This window comes from Raphanus sativus, chromosome 9, assembly GCF_000801105.2.
Source record: "Raphanus sativus cultivar WK10039 chromosome 9, ASM80110v3, whole genome shotgun sequence".
Classification (NCBI taxonomy): Eukaryota; Viridiplantae; Streptophyta; class Magnoliopsida; order Brassicales; family Brassicaceae; genus Raphanus; species Raphanus sativus.
In genome coordinates, this window is record NC_079519.1 from 36,443,360 (window position 1) to 36,463,741 (window position 20,382).

Here is a 20,382-nt window from a genome sequence, read left to right on the forward strand (position 1 = left end):
ACTGGAACTGACTGGACCTTTAAGGAACTGACTGGGCCTTTAAGGAAGCCCAAATCTGAGGTTTCCTAATATAGAAGCTATCAACATACAACGAACAATCACCACCATACACGTGTGTACATCTCCGCGTTGTCTTGACCAGATCTTTATTAATAACCGACTCCAGAGTTGGTGCCGCGTATATTCTCATTTGCGATCTCTCTCTCTCTCTATCCATTTCCCATTTCCCATTTCCCATTTCCCATTTCGTCGTCATCTTCCTAATCACAAAAATGGGTCGCCGTAGCTCCGGAGGTAAGGCCTTCTCTTCTTCTCCCGATATGTCAGATCTATTCGAGTCTATCACTTTGGATGGTGACGAAACTGTTTTGTTTTGGGTCTGGGGTTGTTTTTTTACGTGAATCTCAACAAATATAGGGTTTATCGGATGTTTGATTTCGTGTTTATTCTATACGATTCAGTGGGTGAAATATGCGTATTCGGTTCTCAATTTTTAGAAACTCGGAGATGTTTTTTTTTTGTAATTTTGTGTTGTGATCTGATTCGTGTGCGTTTGCAGGAAGATCTGCACCTCGTCCTCGCCCACGTGCCCCAGCTCCTCAACCTGGTGAAATTTTATTTTTCCCTAAATCGTCTCGTTGCTCTGTGTGTTGTTATGACTATTCAATCGAATCTAATCTGCTGTTGAATTTTGTTTGTTTTTTCAGTAAACCGAGCGCCTCCTCCAGCTCCAGCTCAGGCCACCAGTGGTGGCGGTGGCATGTTCTCCGGCATTGGTTCCACCATAGCTCAGGGTAAAATGCATGAGTTGATTTGTTCTTTGTTTTAGACCGAACTGGTTGGTTTTAAAAACAGTCTCTCTTAACCTCTTCGGTTTGTGAATTTTTTTGTGGGAACTTTCTGTTAGGTATGGCTTTTGGAACCGGAAGTGCCGTTGCTCATAGGGCTGTTGATTCCGTCATGGGCCCACGTACCATTCAGCATGAAACTGTTGAGTCTGCCTCTGCTTCTTCTGCTGCTCCTGTCGGAAGCAACATGTTCTCCAGCTCCTGTGACATTCACGCTAAGGCTTTCCAAGATGTATGTGTTAGAATCTCTTTTTGTTCTGTTATTTGTAAAGAGTCGTAGTGAACTAGATCCGAACAGGCATGATGGAACATTTTGATTGAATCCATTCTTAAGATATTTGCCCTGCATGGCTGCATCCTTGGATTCATCATTAGAATTCAAACTGATGTTTTTTTTTTGTTATTGGGTGCAGTGCATCGGCAGCTATGGAAGCGATATTAGCAAGTGTCAGTTCTACATGGACATGCTGTCTGAGTGCAAGAAGAACTCCGGTTCCTCTTTTGGTGCCTGAATCAAGCTTGTTTCATTTCTTATTTTGCTTTTGTCTAAACATTATTAAGCTGTGATGTGCTGAGAGTCTGGATCAAATAACAACAGTTCAGATACTGCATGTTTCAACTCTTCTGCCTGTTTACTTTATTTGTTATTTTTATGATAAAAGTTTGAAGTGTTGGTTAATCTGTTTAAAAATGTCAGATATTATTACATTCTTGTAACACACCGATGATACATAAAGATCATATAACCGGACAACCATCAACAACGTGTCCACAATGTTCACCTCTTGTTACCCACCAATCCAAAAATGCCATGAACGCTAAACCGCCATAAACTGTAGTTCATTGCTGTTGCAGGTGGCATTATCGCGGTTACTCATTGTGGCTTAACCACACTATTACTGGTCCTATTCCACCAGTACCACCGAGGGAACTTCTTCACACCTGCTGTCGAACTCTCTCGGCAACTTGGAGTGAATAAATGAATGGAACTAGTGTATAACCAGAGCTTAGTCTGTATATTGTAGCTATCACAAATCCTTTAAGAGCAACAAGGGTCTGAACTGCATCAGAACTTTGTAAAGTTGAGGTACCAGCAAAGGTTTCGTGGTGTAGTTGGTTATCACGTCAGTCTAACACACTGAAGGTCTCCGGTTCGAACCCGGGCGAAGCCAATTTTATTTTTTTCAATTAACGAGCTTCGACGACGTCGTTCCGTATATAGTTAATGACTTAATTTCATAAAATGATAAAATGTAAGGACTAAACCACCGGTCAGTCACCGAGACCATCACGTCGGCGGGAAGCGTTAGCCGCGCGCGATGAGAGAACACGAAGCAGCGCGAGACTGGATCCGCAGCGACGAAACCGCGAAGCAGATGCTATCAAGAGTCCTCGGAGACCGCGCCTTCCTACTTCTCCCGCCTCTCCACCGCGTGCCTCTGCGCGCAGGGAACGTAGTCGAGATCACCGGCTCGTCCCCGACCGCGAAAACTCAGATCCTGATCCAAGCCGCCATCGCTTGCATCCTCCCGAAGACGTGGAACGGCGTCCACTACGGAGGACTGGAGAAACTGGTCTTGTTCCTCGATCTGGATTGCAGATTCGACGTGATGCGTTTATCCGATATGCTCAAGCATCGTCTCCTCGAAGCTAACCGTATGCAAACTTTCCCCTCGTCTCTGATTTTGAGTTTGAGTAGAGTCTTGTAAGCTTAGGGTTCATGAAACTGAGAGGATCTTAGTCATATGTGGAGGGATAGATTGAGATGATTGAGTGTAGTTTGTTTCAGCGTATTAGGGATAGGGAATGGAGCATGGTGGCAACTTGAAGAGTCAAGTGGTGTTAAGAATTGCAGAGGTGCACAAGACAAGTCAAAGTCAAAGTCTAAGATTGTTTATGATGAGGAGTTGTATGTTTCGTGCATGAAGAGGTTCTTGTATCTTCGTTGCTATGATAGTCTCGAGCTTCTGTCCAGTCTCAAGGTATTGTTTTGTGGTGAATGTTTGATGTTGTGAGTGGTTTGTGTTCTGAAGGTATCTTTGCGTTTTGCAGACATTGCATTATCGGATTAGACTGCAGGAAGCGTGTGGAAGCCAAGTCGGAGTGCTTATGATTGACAGGTTTGGTCTTAGAATATTCTTCCTTCCAGGACTATACGGTCGCTTTTCATTATCTAAAATGATGAAACTAATTCATTATAGGGTTTAGGAATATGTAAGTGTGGCTCTATAAGTGATCCCATAGTGGCTAGATAAGATAACATAGTCCAATACATCTGTCGCTAACTATTCTGCAATCTTTTCACCAGCATTGGTGCTTTCCACTGGACTGATCGTCTATCATCATCATTGGCATTGGATAAAAATAACAGGTAAGATATCTAAAAGGATCAGTATGTTGTATCAGCATACTTAGTTCAACATGTTGAAGAGTTTCGGAACTTTGAGAATCTTGTTATCTTTCTGATATGCAGGAAGAGTCTCTCCCTTACGAATGTGGTGGAGACGATAGTGCAAGAGATGAAGAAGCTAATGCGGGTGCATTCTCTAGTAGTAATTGCCACTAAAGCTACAATCTACGAAGAAAAGTACCCAACAAATGAGAATAATCGGTTAGTTGGTTAATCGCACGCCTTCTTCTATGTTGTCTGTCATAGTGGCTTCATCTCTAACTTCCCGCAAATTTCTTCAGGAAGCTCTCCTCTAACAATGATAAAGCTCAGCAGCCTCCATTTCGTGAATTCATGCCTTCTTCTTGGCAGGTCCCCCAATAAAGCCTATTCTTAGAGCGCTTTGTAGATAATTTTCGGACACATAATATACCATTTTTCAAGACTTTCAAAGGATGATTCTTTCTCGCTAACCCTCCTTTGTGGTCATTGCAGGCATTTGTGACACATAAGATATTCATACGGAAGTCAGGTTTTTGATATTCTTTTCTCCAACTTTTCGTTTAGCTCCTTCGCTTTCTCTATGTGTCTTTGTTCAGTCACGTTTATGATCTCTGCAGGTGATCATCATCAGTCTTCGGGACAACAAAGTTTGTCTGCATACTCACTTGAATGGTTACAACCGCAACTTAGTAGCATTGACCGTTTCATAGTAGACGATGTTAGTAAACTCGACCCTTTCAAGTAGTCTTGTCAGACCATTTTACTCTAAACACACTCATATTTAATTTCCTGTTTCATCATCTCATACAGTCTGGTGTTGTCATTGTCTCATGACTTAAGAGATTCCGTTTCAGGTATTCTTTATTCTCTCTCTCTCTCTCTCTACTAGACATCACACATTTACTGACACTTTGTAATTCTGAACTCTGTGTAGAAATCATATCTATTGTAAGGTATCTATTAGCTTAGCAGTATAGCAAAGTCTCCGGATGTAAAGTGAATGCAGAGTTTATTTATTTACATCAGAAAGAGAGAAAAGTAAAAGACAGAAAGAGTTAAACCTTTAAAGGTAAACTTATTCCTTTTAACTTGATTAGGTTATTCTTACAATATGTGGATAACCTTATCTTAGATATAAAAAGAAAGATATCACACTTACACACACATTTTGGATTTGAATTGATTGTAATACCTTTCTAAAATTGTCAAACTCTATTTTCATGATTTGACATCATAAGACTTTGAAATTGCAACTGCACGTGTTATTCTATAACCTCAATCTTAGAAGATCATACTTTTTTTTTTAACTTCCCAGAAACTTGAAAGTGATTCTTAATGGGGACATCACTACTCAGGTCTTAAGCATTAGGAGTCGTGTTACATTTTTTCGACGCCAAAATCATATTGTAGCAGCATTTTGCTTGTGGACTGTCTTATTATACCAGTCATCAGTGTTTGAGTGGTTACTTTTCATTTTCCACATAGTATATATCTCGTTTTCACCAATTCTATCTGATCTTGGGACTTAGCAGATAAGACAGTCTTGTCTCATGTAATATCTTCATCTTATGGAAGACTAGTATGATCAACTTGGATTTAGGAATGATTATTGCCTAATGTAATAATTAGGTCTTACCAGGAGTGGGATTAGTCAAATCCTTTGGATACTTGATGAGATGTAACAATTTTTAACTAGTTATTTAACAAATATGACTTCCACTAAAAAAGACTTTTATGTGTTGGATATGATGTGTGATGTGCAACTAACAATGATTCTACCTCTTTAGATTGCATTGATTACCACATATTCATTCATTTTTACAGTCAATAAATGAGTTCTGTTGAGAATAATGAATTAAAGATTATATGTTCATTTAGATATTAAAGAAAAAAACTTCCAACACGAACTCAAGCGTAAAGTCAAGCTGTATAAAAACTAAATTAAATAGCTTAAAGAAATATTAAAAAGCCTTAAAATGTTAAAGATAAGAACGAAAGCATTTTGCAAAAAGCACAACTTAAAAGATCGAATATATGAGTATGAAGGACCTTGACGAGTCTGAATTTGGTTTTTGCCTAACTTCCATTAGCCTGATGGTTACGTCTACTGCACACAACAATCAGCCGAAACTATATCCAATCCAATCCAATCCACTCTACTCTCATCCATTAATTAAAAGTTTAATTAAATTAAGATTTTCTTTATAGTAAGTTAATATCGCAAAGTTTGATTTGTTCGTTGCTTCTTCTTCTTTTTATTAGTATCAATATCACACTTCTCATTATTAACACTACGTAGTCCATGTTAATCATAGACATTAGTACACCATGTATTTAAGATCTTAGTCTATTACTATTAGAATAAGATTATTTTCTAATATTTGGTGTCTTTAAGCTATCCAATTTTAAATTTATTGTATTGCTTTATATATCATCTAAAATTTAAATTTTTATTGTATTATTTTATATATCATCTAAGATTATGAATCTGTTTAAGTTGCTGACAAAAAAAGAATCATCTAAAACTAAAATATTTGGCTAGTTAAAACATTAATTATGTGATCGATCTGATGAAACTAAATTCAATCCACTGTATGTTTGATGTACTTTTGGATCACTTCATACTCATCTTAGCTTTCAAGTTTTCTATAATTTTAATGCATTAATATAAACGCAAACAATAAGATAATTGATATTCTAATGAAATAATGAAAATGTATTTGAGTGATAGTTGAGAACAAACTAAAGAAGACAAAGATCTCTTGATCACGCGTGTGGCAGTGGGCATGTGCGTGCCTAAGCGTAAGCAATAGATCATCCAAAGCCCAAAACCCCTCAATATGATATTATGTATTTTGACGATTCTGTCCTTTGAAAAAACTAATGTTAGTTTCACATTTTTAGCATATACCAAAAATATTTAACTTTTTATAACCTTGGAGAAATCTGAAGCAAAGGTGAGGAGAGCACCAACACATTTCTAGTCCATTGGGGCTTGTCCTTTTTTAATTCATCTGATGAATTGCTTAGTAAGTTTTAAAATTAGTAACATGGAAAATAATTATTATTATTATAATTACAATAACCAACAGTTATTTAAAGCAACTAAATAACAGTAGAGTATCAATTATTTTAAAAGAGAAGTAGGCCCTAAAAAAGAGAAATCAGTTGAACTCTCAATCTTTTGAGCAGTCTTTGAGTTTGTGTGGATCTCAATTTTATAACAAAAGCCACTGATTGCTACTTGAGGGGGACTCCATATGAGAAAGATTGATAAGTTTTAAAGTTTTCTTCATATATACTTAAATCATTATTTATTAAAAACACATTTCAAATATTTAGTGTATATATACATATTTTTGTTTTGTTTCTTGTCAAATTCAGGTCAAAATCTCTGTTAACAGTTGACAGGTCACAGATGTATGATCCTATCGAATTTGTGTGGTAATCTTCCGGCTATAGTAAAGCCAAAACACATTGATCTACAATTTTATAGTTGTATCATCCAAAACATTTGTCCAGCCTTGATTGGTTTATTTATATTTCTTTCAGTTTTAATTGTTTGGTAGACAGTGTTTTATCTGTATGCAACTTTAATACTTGTCTAGGGATACTATATAAAATCATACAAAATATCTAAGGTTTCATTTATATCTTCATCCAAATTCTAATTGTTATGTTTTCGAACTTTCAGTTCAAAATCTTACATATATCAAAATTCAGTACTTGTACAAATATATACAGTATATAATAGTTATATAAAATATGGGGAAAAATCTTAAAACTCGGATAAAAATTGGAGTATAAATGTGTAATAATGGGAGAGTATTGGGTACATACAAAGGTACAAAATCTCCAAATGAAGGCAAAGGTAGAGAGAAAAGTTGGGCCCACAATCCTATGGTTGACGGCCAAACCCATTTACATGTGCGCCACGTGGGTTATTGCGGGTGCATGATCTCAGCATGAAGTGTCATCATCACTCTTGACCTCGAAATACTCCTCCCAAATATATATATTTAGTATTATTAAAAACATTATGTAATCGCATTATTTATTTTGGTTTGTAGCTAATTTGTCTTTGGCGTAAAATGTGGACAACGTTAATACAATAGAAAACTGACCGTTAAAACGTGGCTAAAATGTCCTAAATAGCGAACACTATTATGATTGAGTTTTTCTAGTTGGTGGTTACATGCATGTTGAAAGGTTAAATGCATTGTTTCTTATTTCGTAATTAGGATATTGTATTTTAAAAAAAAATATTAAGATATTGTAAATGAACGTGACATCAAAGTTTTTAGCACAATCCCTAGTGTGTATTCTGTGACATATCTTAGAGAATTTTCAATGTAAAATTCATTCTTCTTTTTTAAATAGAGTAAAACGAAATATGAAATATAATTGCTGTAATAATTTTTACTCCATTTATGAAATAATGAATAAAAAATAGAGTACTCCATTTATGAATTAAATTCTATTAAGTAAAATATGATTTTTTAATTTATATTCTATTGTTCTATTTTAGCGTAAAAAATAGAATTAGATCAAAAACTCATTTAGAATCGACCAATGTACATGCCTTAACCGGTCTTTAAAAACTCATAGATTAGAATTTTTGTATGTTCTCTTTTCTAATTTTGTTAATTTCTTTTTATTTTCAAATGGTAAGAACTTTTGTTAGAGTCGCACAATGGAACTGCTCATAGTGTTATGTTTACCTGGGGAAGTTGTGTTATATTGATGTTCCTTAACCAAAACTTGTAAAGCAAGCACTATATTATATTTTCTCTGTTTCATGAAGATAAATGTTTTAGAAACAATCAAACAAACATTTATTTTACAAATCTACATGTTTGATGTTTTTATGCAATATTTATCAATTATGGGAAATAGAGTGACAGAATAAAATCAAATATTAAAGTTTTTAAAATATATGTGAAACACACAAAAATACATTGAAAACAGAGAGTATTTGAAAAGAATAGTCCTCTTGTATTTACACTTTCTAACGAATATTTATAATACAAACATGAAAGTATTGAATTTGTGTTCACTATAGTTTAATATGTAGATGTTAACGAAATGGTAACATAATAAGAAGTGGATAAGAATCTTCTTCTTAGTGGTGAGGAAGAAGAAAGAAGATACCCTTTTGCGTGGAAGTATCCAATCCTGCCCACCTCTCGGTTCCGCCTGCCTCTTTCTCTCTTTCTTTTAGTTACTAAATTATTAATTAATTATTGAATTTCACATGTGTAATCTTTGGTTCAATCCCATTTTCCACCATTTTAGAAAATTCAGGTATCTAATCAGTTACAAGACTACTGCGTTGTGGAATTGTATATTTTTGTGTGCAACTTTTATGTATCTATGTTTAGTTACTAGAAAACAAATAAGATGATAAAATCAAAGCAAAATGAAAGAAAAAACTTTAATAAAAAGTAAAAGACAGCAGCCAAAATTGTAAGATCCACTTAAGGCGAAAACTAAGCTTTTAAATGCCTCTGGCGTTTGACATCGATTACTTACTCCTCTCTTCTTACTTGCTTCCATGTTACCATCATTCTCCTATGTTTTTCTTATTATTTATGTATTTTAAAATAAAACTAAAGGTGCCAACTTAATGTGTGTGTGCAAGTGAATCAAAGAAGTCATATATAAAAAATATATGACTTCCTAGTTCCACCTCTCCTTAATCTTCTTTTCATATCTCCTATATAAATACCTCATTTTCCTACACACTTCCTCCGGTTCCACATCATCTTCTCTATATATCTACTCTCCATATTTAATCTTCTTCTTCTACACACACACACACGCAATCACATGTATGTGCATGTGAAGTAGTACTTAGATCAATTTTTCAAATAAAAAAAGTAGTACTTCGATCAATATCGTTATCAATGAATTTACCACCGGGATTCAGATTCTTTCCCACGGACGAAGAGCTCGTCGTCCACTTCCTCCACCGCAGAGCTTCACTCTTGCCTTGTCATCCTGACGTCATCCCTGACCTCGACCTTTACCCTTACGATCCCTGGGACCTTCCCGGTAAATAAACCCACATCTCTCCCTCTCCATATATGTCTCATGCATGCAAATACATATTCATATTTGACTCTTATCTATGTATACATGCATGTCAGTGTGTAGTATGTATCATGTATGTGATACGTATATTTGTGTGTGTGATACTCCAAATTAAAGGACACATAGATTGATTGACTGATTTCACCAACTTAAGTAACCAATCTGTCTTTTTAGCAGTAGACTTTTGTTGTGTTGCTCTTTTTCAAGGATTGTTTTTGTTACCAAAATCTTACCATACACACAAATATATAATAGTGCCAATCTCTACCTAACATGTTTCCTTTTAATTCTTTTGGAAGGAATCTATTAATTGGTGAACCATAATTGATATTGCTTTCTTCATATAGTCATACATATGCACCGATTTGAATAATTCAATCTCATGATACACAAACACAATCAATCATATACACACCGAAACATGTACGTGGACATATAATACACATGTAATTAATATACTACTGACAATTTATATTACACTAACTTTGTTTACGTATGATTATAGGGAAAGCTTTAGGAGAAGGGAGGCAATGGTACTTCTACAGTAGAAAGACACAAGAAAGAGTGACAAGCAATGGGTATTGGGAATCAATGGGAATAGACGAGCCAGTCTTCACAAGCTCCACACACAAGAAAGTGGGCATCAAAAAGTATTTAACTTTCTATCTTGGGGATTCTCAGACTAACTGGGTCATGCAAGAATACTCCCTCCCTGATTCCTCTTCTTCAGCTGGTCGATCTTCTAAGAGATCAAGCCGTGGTTCAACTAGTTCTAGTCATAAACCCGTAAGTTCTTCCCTATATTGTTTCATAAGCCTATAACCTCAATTAAAAACCGGTCATAGACATATGCAAGTAAAATATTGGTCTGTGATCCCTAATTTGTAAAATTATAATTTTATTAAAACTTTTAGTAACTGCATATAGCTCCCAAAATTTCAGAGTGCTTAAATTTTACGTTTTTTTGGTTAACCTAAAATTATAAATTGATCTCCACGTGGCATGGATATTTGTGAGCAGGATTATAGCAAGTGGGTGATATGCAGAGTGTATGAACAAAATTCCAGTGAAGAAGAGGATGATGATGGGGCAGAACTCTCATGTTTGGATGAAGTGTTTTTGTCTTTAGATGATCTTGACGAAGTAAGCTTACCGTAATGAGGACAGAAGCACCCAAAAAGAAAAGGTTTAGTGGGCAATTATTTCTAAAATTTTTGTATCAAAAGTAAAAAAATGGAAAAGAAGAATGAGGATGACATCATTCTTACAAGTTATGTGTTGTGAGATTAGCAATCCCAATTTGCAAGCAAGAAGCAAAACAAAAGGGAAGAAGCTATAGTCTTGTTGTATTTTTTTTTTATAATTCAAATATATGCACACTTTAATACTGAATTAGTTCCCCGAATTTCCTTGTATTCCAAAAAGAAAAATACTGAATTAGTTATCTTTTATTTGAATTAATAATTCTGCATACGATAATCACAACAATAATTCACGAAAATATGTTATATGCACCAATGAAACAATATGGTGAAAAATAATATTGTCAGTTCAATCACACCTTGAGTTATTGGTTTTCCAATAAATTTTAAATTAATATATCGTCTTTTTGCCTAATATACCGAAGGTTAGGAGGAAAGGAAAGCCACATCTACTAGCCTGGGCTGAATTTGCAGCCTACTTTACATCATTTGAACAATATTATAACTTAAATATATATTTACTGGAACGATTAGAGTTTTGACTAACAAGATCCAGAGCATTAGAATGTTTTTGTATTAAGAAGTGGGAAATAGTAATGATTATGTTACCACTGGATGCATGCAAATAAGACTTCAAAAAATAAGCCCCCCATGTTGGCAAATAATCATGGGGAAAGGCTTATAGTGTGTTTAAAAAGTTATAGAGACCAAACTAACTTTTTCATTTGTTCTTTCTTTCTTGAAAAGTTATATGAATTCTAATTTCTAATTTCTAACTCAACAAACAAACATATAAGAACTGTATTTCTCTCTTTTTATTGATGAAGAGGCAGGCAGCTTGGAAAACAATTTTCTAATAATAATTTATGGTGATAAATGTGTTACAAAAAAAAGTCATGGTGATAACAGTAAGTTGTTAAAGACGACCAAAAGGTTTAGGATAAAAAATAAATATTATAAACAAATGCTGTTGAAGTACATATAGTGTGGCCTCTACATTTATGTACGTGTGGCCTAACCCTGATCCGGTTCCGTGTAAAGGAGTGGGATTGGTGTTTTTGTTGATTATTTATAAGAGTTAAGCAATCGAGAGCCTTTTTCTCCAAGTTATAGCCTCTCTCTTTCTCTATAGATCTTAAATTAGGTTTAGTAGTTTTGTGTTGCCGAGCCAAGCAACATTGTCTTTCTACGTCTCTTTTTATATTTTCATTTTTTATTTCATTTTTAATGGGTGCTTGCTTAACAAGCACTGACTCGTGTATGATGCAAGCACCTTGCACATATAAGTAATATAAAAAGCAATAAAAACAGAAAATATTTTAAGTTGGGAAAGAGTGTGATGTGATTCAAATCATTGTATAGTTTGGTTATGCGTTTCCTGGTTTTGTTGTTTTTGGGATAACATGTTCATAGCTATAAAACACTTCAATGATCATATACAAAAGTAACAAGCTCTGCTTCTTACACAAGTAACAAAACAACGAGAACACTTGTACTACATCGTGCAACATTCAAAATCAATAATCAAATAAACAAAGACTTGGGTTCGAGCCATCGACTAGATGGTCAAGACTCAAGATAACACAATACAAAACAGAGAACCCCATGAATATACAAAGGACCAAATACATATTACATAAGCTTTACATTATATATTCTATCTTTTTAGTGTCTGCTTCAGGCTGCCATTAAGCAGAGACATAATCCCACCACCATGAACTCTCTCCTCATGGATCATAAAGTCAAACATGTTCCTCCCATTGCTGTTGCTACTGTTATTGTCTGTTTCCGGTCTCTCAGTGTTTTAGAAGCATAAAGATTTCATAGATGGAGGCACAAGAACCTGCATTGGTATCATCACCTTCCGTATTTCCTCAGTATGCTGCTGCGGATAGCGGTCAATGGAGTCAGTGCAATCAGAGACAGTGCTGACTCCAGAGAGAGAATGATCAGTGGTGGTAGAGACAAGGCCACTAAAAAGTCCCGGTCCAATCAAACCAACCTTGCTTCCACCTTTCTCCTGAGAAATACTATTATGCGCAGCGCATAAACCACTCTTCCCTCTAGCAAACTTCTCACATTTCAAACCTCCTCCCCACGAGCAGCGTTTACCTCCACCATGAGCCTTACAAAGATCAGTACTACCTTGTGCACTCTTCTCACATCCCAAAGACTTACACCGTTTCCCACCACCGTGCTTCACACAACAATCAGTCCTTCCACGAGCACTCTTAGTACACCCTACCACTACACATCTCTTACCACCACCATGAGCTACACAGAAACTCGTCCCACCATGCACACTTTTAGAACATATCCCACCTCCATCAAACATACATCGTTTCCCTCCACCGTGTGCTTTACACAGTGGAGTACTACCTTCAGCTCCCTTTGTACATCCACCAAAGATACATCGTTTCCCACCACCGTGAGCTTTGCAGTAGTTAGTACCCCCTTGAGCACCTTTAGTACAGCCTAGAGACTGACAACGCCTCCCACCACCATGTGATATACAAAGACCAGCTTGTCCCTCGGCACTTCGCTTACATCCTTCCACCCTACACCGTTTACCACCACCGTGTTTGATGCAGAGTCCTGATCTGCCCCGTGCAGCTTTACCACATCCTTCAGGGAACCCACACCTTCTTCCACCTCCATGAGATATACAATAATCTGTTTTCCCTTCAGCGCTTTTTGTACATCCCAAGTGTTGGCACCTCTTTCCTCCACCATGGGCTTTGCAGAAAGCGGCTTTGCTCTCAGCACCTTTGTTGCAGCCTGGTTTCTGACATCTCTGCCCACCTCCATGGCCAATGCAGAGCCCTGACGCTCCTCTAGCTCCTTTCCAACATCCCATGAACTTGCACTTCTTTGGGTTGGTTGTCCTGTGCTGAGAAGATGTGGCAGATGCTGTCTTGTAAGAGAAATCAGCGCCTACAGAGAACTCTGACTCATGATGGCTCAGCTGTGAATTATAAGAATTAGTGTATGTATATGTCAATGAGGAACAATCAAGCTCGCTGAAACTGTCCATGGTCACAGCAGGAGGACCGAGTTGCAGGATTGAGTTACCCCCTGACGAGAGTTCTTGAACAGTTCCAGAAGAAGCAGAGACTTTGTTGTTGTTGTTGTTAGGACTGACATTGTAATAGTACGAAGGCGGTGTTGAACCTAAACCGAGAACCAACCGGCAACCACCATCAGGACAATTAGTTACATCAGAACAAAGATTATGGTGGTGGTGAGAGCTCATTATTAGTCTCCCTGAGCTGCTTCCAAGGCATTTCAAGGTGAGAGCAGTATCATCATTGAGATTGTCTATGTTTGCAATACCGTTCAAGTCCATATGAAGAAATGCACAAGAAGAGGAAATAGAATGACCAGAAAAAACAAGAATACTTAGAAGACTAAATTTGTAAAACTGCAAACATAAAAGCAACTATATATAGATATAAACATGTCCCACCACTGACAAATCCACTTGTGTCTGCCCTGTCCATCTTCAAGAATGAGGAAGAGAGCAAGAACCTTTCTGCAGCAGTTACAAAATAAATGTCGTTAGTAAAGAAGAACAAAGGAAACTAGCAATGACATATATGAGACTAATAATGGAAAGAAAGTATTAGAGGCAATAGTGAAATACAGATTGCAGTTAATGGAGTTTAAGAGATTCAGAAGTACAGACCAATAATTGGCTACTACAACTGTGCTTGAAAAGGACAAAGTACCAAACAAAATGACATGGTTAGTTTGTAACAACATCTTTTGTGGCCTCTAAAAAGCAAATTCAGATTATACTCTTTTTTACTCAAACAACTAAAAAGCAAATTCTGAATTGTTTGAGAGATCATTTAGACTTGATAAAAAACTTGTATTTTATTCTGGAAGCTCAACCTTGTATGATAAGTGATTACAACAATGTCTCAGGATTTCCAAAACAAGATCTAAGGGTATCATTGTTTTCCCACAAATAAAACAAGATTATTATGTTTAACTAGTTAATAACTTTGCGGAAGAAGAACTAATTTAACTCGCATCAAAGTAAAAGAAAAGGAAAAAGAGTAAGATAAAAAATACAAAACCCTAATTGCAAAACAAACCTAAAAAGGAGCATGAGACAATAACAAAAACTAGCTGAAAGTAAACCTGCAAGTAAGTCTTTATTAGCCATGCATTCTTAGGCATCATTTATAAGTCGATTGATCAGTAATAAAAAAAATACTAAAAGGATAGAAAGAAAAAAAACCTGATGGATCTATTTGACAGGGGATAGATTCCGTAAGAAAAAAGAAAAATCTAAAAAGAATCTCCTCGTCTCAGTATTTAGGGAAGAGGAAAAAAGACAAAGACTGAACACATGTGTCGTGTAATATTATCGAGGCTACAAGAGAAAGAGAGGAGATATTATGAGCGCTTCAGTTCCTTCTCGTTTATAAACCGAGAGATAGAGAAGGAATCCCGACGAATTACCCAAAGTACCCTCTGTATTCGTCCGTAGTCACGGTTCTGATTGGATGAGATTCCTACTTTAGGAAATTTATTAAAACGCTTTTAAACTGAACGACGCCGTCGTGAGGGACAAAGTCTTAAGTGCCACTTGTTTTCTGCTGATTCGAGTGGTAGTGATGCTGCGACAAGTCACTTCTGAATTTCTTATACTCCTATAAAATAAAACTGATTCCACTCCAAAATTTTATGACGACATCATAAAATTTATAAGAAATTCAAGTTTGCTTTTTTTTTTGTCTAATGTCTACATAATTAAACCAAGTTTTGGTTGATGTTTCTATTTTATTTGTCATTTCACGTGTTCCAATTTTTGTTCTCATCTATAACAAAATCAATGTGTTTGATTTTGTTATAGAAAAACAATATTTTATCATGCTAAAACTATGGAGTACAATATAAGATTAAGAAGGCATCATGAATCAGAAAAACAATATTTTATCATGCTAAAACCCAAGAAGAAGGTGATCTTGGGCTGAGAAACCTTAATACGTGGAACTTGTCATGTGTAGTGAAAATGATATGGTTGCTGTTTTTTGCTGCTGACTCAATCTGGGCGACATGGTTTAGGGAGGAAATACTAGATGGAGATATTGAATCCTTTTGGGTTATAAATACTAGACAGAAGCACTCCTGGCTGGTGAATAAGTTGCTTGATACTAGGGACATTGTCTATCCCTGGATTAGGAAACAGGTTCACAATGGAGAAACAACTTACTTCTGGTCCACAAACTGGTCTCCGTATGGTAAACTTTCTGATTATCTCAAAGATTCAGGTTCTCTACATTTCCCGGTCGGCAGCAATGCTACTCTTGCTGAGCTATGGGATAATGGCGACTGGATCATCCCTCATGCTCGCTCCAATCGCCAACTACAGGTCATCACCTATCTCTCTACCCTGTCCCTTACTCTCCACATCGATGAATTTGAATGGTGGCCGGGGAATCAGAGGAGCACTAGCTATTGCACGGGTGCTATTTACAAACTGCTTCGCCCTTTAGCCCCTCAAGTGCCTTGGCATAATGAGGTGTGGTTCTCAGGGGGTATTCCAAAGCACATGTTCCTGGTGTGGTTGATGGTGAGGAACAGATGCCCAACACGCGACAGGATTCTGAGTTGGGGACTTCAGACTGATCCACAATGCTTGTTTTGCAATACAGAAAATGAGTCTATTGCCCATTGTTTCTTTGACTGCAGCTTTACTTGGGAAGTTTGGAAGGTAATTGCAGCAAAGTGTGGTTTCACATCTACTAGGCAGTGGATCACTCTTCTCCCCCAGCTCAAAGCCCACACTACAAACAAGGTTCGGAAGACGCTTCTACTCCTCTCCTGGCAAGCAGTATTGCACACGCTTTGGACAAAAAGAAACCGGAGACTCCACAATTCTCAGTTCTCCTCATCTGATGGACTAATCAACCATGCAAAACTAACTATAAAAAACAGGATTTCAAGTCTACGGACTGATAGGCTTAAGTTCTCCTCCTCACTGATGCAGTTGTGGTTCGTTACCTAGCTCTCCCATCCTATTAAATTACCTGATTCAAGTTTGTATCTTTTTAAATATGTAAGACCACTTGGTCACTGGGTGCTAACTCTGTCAAACTTTTTATTCTCTTGCATTTAAATAGTAAAGCCTTTTTCAAAAATCAAAAAAAAAATGAATCCTAGTCTCATTAAAATTTTGAATAAGATTCCACTATCCAAATGCAAAGCACTTAGGCATAAAGCTTCTCAGAATAAGGCATGTTATTGGGAAACAAGATCATGTGATAAAAGGATTAGGAGATAAGAACATATCCATTTATCACAATATAAATATATGATCTTATCTCTTAATACATGCCTAGATCTATATGTTAAATTCTATTCATACAATACACACACACTATGTATATATAATTTTTATGCGCTTCTTTGTTCATACAAGAATGATGTTTGATTGAACACTAGTACATTACAATAACTTAATTCAAAAATAGGAAGATAAATGGACATAATTCTAATGATCTCGCTCGTTCTCATAATTTGTAAAATTCAAATTTCATTATTTCTTGAAATGATTTTTACATTTTAGCAAATAAAAGGATGAAAACAAATGTAACTTTTTCGTTTGAAATAACCGAACATGTAATATTGTAATTGATTAATGGGAGGAAAATGTTAGATGTGCTATGGACAATTTGTTTATTTACACAGTATATTTTAGTACGGACCCTTGCTTTATACTACACAATTTTTGTTGTGTAGCAACGGACCACACTATATAAAAAATAATATTTATAATAAATGAAATTTGATTTTTGTGTTGCTCCAAGAGGCAATTCCTACTACGTCAGCCAATTATTAATATTTTTTGTCAACCGTCAGCCAATTAGGTTCCTTGCAGAGTGGAAGAATCTACCAGATTATTTTAATCATACTGATGTATATATTAGAAAAAGGTACAAAAATAAATAAAATAAATGGAATCTTACTATTTTATTGTTGAGTCGACGACGATTCCAGCCTCGGGCTCAACTCTCCACGCGAACTGGTGACGTCAACAATACTTTATATTTTTCTTACTTTTATATTGTTTTAAATTATAAAAATCTGGTAAAATGTGTGTGTGGAAACACGAAAGCTTTTTTTTTTTTTTGAACAAGGAAACACGAAAGCCTTGTTGTATTATTTCTGGACAATGTTTAGGTTTTGACTTCATGTCAGGGTGGTGGTAGGAGTTCGTGACTTCGTTCGCATGCATACAATTTTTTTTTATTTTCAAAGAGTTTATTTCCTGGATCCAGTATGGACTTTACAACAAGCCCAAGTCCAGCCCAAGTATAGTCTAAGCCAAGCTCAAGCCCTCTTTTTCTATCTGGTGGAAGCTCAAAATTTCATGGAGTAGAAGACTAAGAGAACCCCAAACTCAAATAAAACACAATTTGTGGGAGTTTGGAGTATTCTGTTTCAGTAAAAAAAAACCATAAACCTAAATTATGAAGAGACTAAAATAGCAACCACATAACACATATATTGAGCCAAAACTTGTTGGCTTATAAAAAGAACTTTGGTTTATATGATATATTAACTGTAAATAAATGATGTATAGAGAAGAGTCACGCCCATCTTTACAAATACACAAGAAGTCTCAATGCTTCTGCAGTATCTCTCTTAACTTCATTTACCCATCAAGATCCCACAAGACCTTTGTACCGAGCATGCGACATTATGAACACGAACAAGATTACACAAAACATCCCTGTCCCCATCACAACCTGCAACAACAAACAAAAATCGCATTTACACATATTAGTCCTCAGATTTATTAAGTTAAAACAAAACAAAGAACTTGGTTACAGACATATTTGAACATGTATCCATGGTCATTGTTCCATGTGTACGGAATGTTCATCCCGAAAATTCCAGCGACCAGAGAGTAAAACGATGAGCAAACGGTTCCAGAACTCAACACAAGCTCCAGCTGCAAAGGTTTTTCAAAAAAGATGATCAAGAAGAGAAACTCATGAAAGATTGATTTAAAAGATTCAACGTTTAACTTACCTGAATCAGCTGATTACGATGATTGTCTAACTGGATGTTGATGTAATCCTCAGTGTCATCGATATACTCACGTAGCTGCATCAAAAAACACCAAAAAGTTGAGAACAACAGTTTATAAGAGAATTAAAAAAAAATAACACATGAAGAAGAAGCAAGGGGATAACTGTTGTTAATCTGTTCAAAGTGCTGTCGATTTGCATGAAGTATGCCTCGAGCAACATCTCAAGCTCTTCGACATCATTTTCATCCCCACGAACTGTTGCTAGACTCGCTCTGCTCGCTCTTGAGATCTTAGAGCCTATCGTTGGGGAAGTGAGATAGTAATTTGGACTAGTGGACGCCGAGGAAGCGCTAAAGAGTTTCCTCGAAAGGTAAAGATCGGCCATGTCATCATCATCATCCAGCAACTGCTCCAGCTCATCTCTTACCTTTTGAACTCGAGCTGTCAACCGAGTCATGGCACTCTTCAGCTTCCGAACTCTATCCAAGTTACGGCTACTAATCTACAAGATGAAAACAGAGATGAAAAAATTGGCTGGTTCAGTGATGATGATACTTAAACGATGAGTGTACCCTTACCTTTGAGGTAAGTTCATCCAAAGCAGGATAAGCAGCTGTTTCTAACTCTGTTGTTCTCGCAGCTAAGAAGCTACAGATTGCTTCCAAGAAAACTTCCAACGCCCGAAACTCAAACGGAGATTCTATAATACGCAACAAGCAAGCGAGCAGACGTTTCAGTAAAGTGTTCTGAAAAGCTAAGAGCTTGTGGAGGATAGTATAGTAGTACCATCTTCTTCAGCAGCAGCATCGGCGTCGTTATGTGGATTTGAGGTCTCTTTCCCATCTCCATGACCATGGTGTTCCTCGTTACCAACAGGTAAGCGTCTTTCGAGCTCCTTCACAACGGGAATAACATGTTCATCTGTTGGATCCCTAAGCAAAACCTCTTCGGAAGTGATAATCGCCTTGATATGCTGCATCATCACACACACACACACAATCAAGTACACTGTGAGACAACAACAACAAACAAAAAGAATGTCTGAAGCAACCGATTGGTTCTCACCTCCAAATTGAGGACAATGGCTCGCTCACGGCCAAGAATAGTGGAGGGGTAAGAGAGATTGGGGTCAAGAATGCGAAGATCACGAGCGTGGATCTGGACACGGTGCATGATAGCATACTTATCAACATCGAGCGCCTCACTCTCTCCCGTCCCCACTATGCTTACCCAACTCCGAGACGATTGATGTGCCTTCGTCTTCGTCGCAACCGCCATGTCTGCTGAATTACACACACAACAATTCAATTCCTCACCGTCCACTTCCACGCCCTCTGCTAGAAAAATTCAACCACCGTCGTTAACCTCACGCGGAGTTTGAGAGAATTAAAAAAAAAAAAGAGAATTTGAACCTTTTATTTGATCAAGTGTTCATACGAATTCGACGGAGGAGGAGGAGGAGGAGACAAAACCCTATGGCGAATCTTCCTCTTGTCTCTGCTCCCTCCTTTTTCATTAAAAAGGTTTCCTTTTTTTCGAGCCTTTTCGGGGTAGGTTTGGTTTTTGTGTGTGTGTTTTGCCCGGAAGGTGCGAGTTTTAACAGTTTCGGATTAATAAAATAGAAGACGTGATTACCTTTTGTTCTCTTTCTCAAATCAAACCGGAGATAACCAAAACTAACCGCTGATGATGTTCCTGGTTTCCGGTATCTTGGGTTAACGTCATTATCATTACTTAACGATAAACAAATACTAAGATAATAACTATTCTCCTGTTTCTAAGTAATTCAAAAAATTA

At 36.7% G+C, this 20,382-nt stretch overlaps 6 protein-coding genes and 1 non-coding gene across 14 annotated transcripts; 5 read left to right on the forward strand and 2 right to left on the reverse strand.

The window, feature by feature from the left end:
* The first annotated feature begins 142 nt into the window (after window positions 1-142).
* On the forward strand, window positions 143-1,529 carry LOC108824166 (uncharacterized protein C6C3.02c). Its single transcript, XM_018597539.2, has 5 exons — window positions 143-294; window positions 560-607; window positions 708-794; window positions 908-1,080; window positions 1,262-1,529. Exons 1-5 carry the CDS (start codon window positions 273-275, stop codon window positions 1,358-1,360), a joined length of 429 nt encoding a protein of 142 aa, XP_018453041.1. The 5' UTR covers window positions 143-272; the 3' UTR covers window positions 1,361-1,529.
* Window positions 1,530-1,946: 417 nt separating this feature from the next.
* Window positions 1,947-2,020, forward strand: TRNAV-AAC (transfer RNA valine (anticodon AAC)). The gene has a single exon. It is a non-coding gene; the product is annotated as a tRNA-Val (tRNA).
* A 71-nt stretch (window positions 2,021-2,091) lies between these two features.
* On the forward strand, window positions 2,092-4,843 carry LOC108823717 (DNA repair protein XRCC2 homolog). Of its 7 annotated transcripts, none has more exons than XR_001945093.2 (11): window positions 2,092-2,504; window positions 2,646-2,830; window positions 2,901-2,968; window positions 3,157-3,219; window positions 3,322-3,459; window positions 3,540-3,609; window positions 3,733-3,769; window positions 3,858-3,958; window positions 4,051-4,094; window positions 4,175-4,309; window positions 4,556-4,843. XR_001945093.2 is itself a non-coding variant. In XM_018596989.2 (10 exons), the coding sequence occupies exons 1-9, from the start codon at window positions 2,168-2,170 to the stop codon at window positions 4,072-4,074; spliced, it is 1,023 nt and encodes a 340-aa protein (XP_018452491.1). In that variant the 5' UTR covers window positions 2,092-2,167; the 3' UTR covers window positions 4,075-4,094; window positions 4,556-4,843. The 7 variants fall into 7 exon arrangements, 3 of the variants coding, with proteins under 3 accessions (XP_018452491.1, XP_018452490.1, XP_018452489.1); XR_001945094.2 differs by having other exon boundaries at window positions 4,596-4,843; XM_018596989.2 differs by lacking the exon at window positions 4,175-4,309.
* A 3,964-nt stretch (window positions 4,844-8,807) lies between these two features.
* LOC108827186 (NAC domain-containing protein 104) lies at window positions 8,808-10,725 on the forward strand. Its single transcript, XM_018600543.2, has 3 exons — window positions 8,808-9,294; window positions 9,839-10,119; window positions 10,354-10,725. The coding sequence occupies exons 1-3, from the start codon at window positions 9,147-9,149 to the stop codon at window positions 10,489-10,491; spliced, it is 567 nt and encodes a 188-aa protein (XP_018456045.1). The 5' UTR covers window positions 8,808-9,146; the 3' UTR covers window positions 10,492-10,725.
* Window positions 10,726-11,939: 1,214 nt separating this feature from the next.
* LOC108823856 (uncharacterized) lies at window positions 11,940-14,981 on the reverse strand. Its single transcript, XM_018597148.2, has 2 exons — window positions 14,782-14,981; window positions 11,940-14,067 (listed from the first exon to the last, which is right to left on the reverse strand). The coding sequence occupies exon 2, from the start codon at window positions 13,879-13,881 to the stop codon at window positions 12,340-12,342; it is 1,542 nt and encodes a 513-aa protein (XP_018452650.1). The 5' UTR covers window positions 13,882-14,067; window positions 14,782-14,981; the 3' UTR covers window positions 11,940-12,339.
* Window positions 14,982-15,558: 577 nt separating this feature from the next.
* On the forward strand, window positions 15,559-16,554 carry LOC108825422 (uncharacterized). The gene has a single exon (XM_018598713.1). It carries the CDS (start codon window positions 15,559-15,561, stop codon window positions 16,552-16,554), a length of 996 nt encoding a protein of 331 aa, XP_018454215.1.
* A 1,480-nt stretch (window positions 16,555-18,034) lies between these two features.
* Window positions 18,035-20,171, reverse strand: LOC108823679 (magnesium transporter MRS2-2). Of its 2 annotated transcripts, XM_018596943.2 has the most exons (8): window positions 19,998-20,170; window positions 19,651-19,919; window positions 19,372-19,558; window positions 19,164-19,285; window positions 18,749-19,087; window positions 18,585-18,659; window positions 18,385-18,504; window positions 18,035-18,298 (listed from the first exon to the last, which is right to left on the reverse strand). In XM_018596943.2, exons 2-8 carry the CDS (start codon window positions 19,861-19,863, stop codon window positions 18,212-18,214), a joined length of 1,143 nt encoding a protein of 380 aa, XP_018452445.1. In that variant the 5' UTR covers window positions 19,864-19,919; window positions 19,998-20,170; the 3' UTR covers window positions 18,035-18,211. The 2 variants fall into 2 exon arrangements, 1 of the variants encoding a protein (XP_018452445.1); XR_001945090.2 differs by lacking the exon at window positions 18,035-18,298 and having other exon boundaries at window positions 18,430-18,504; window positions 18,748-19,087; window positions 19,998-20,171.
* Window positions 20,172-20,382: the final 211 nt, after the last annotated feature.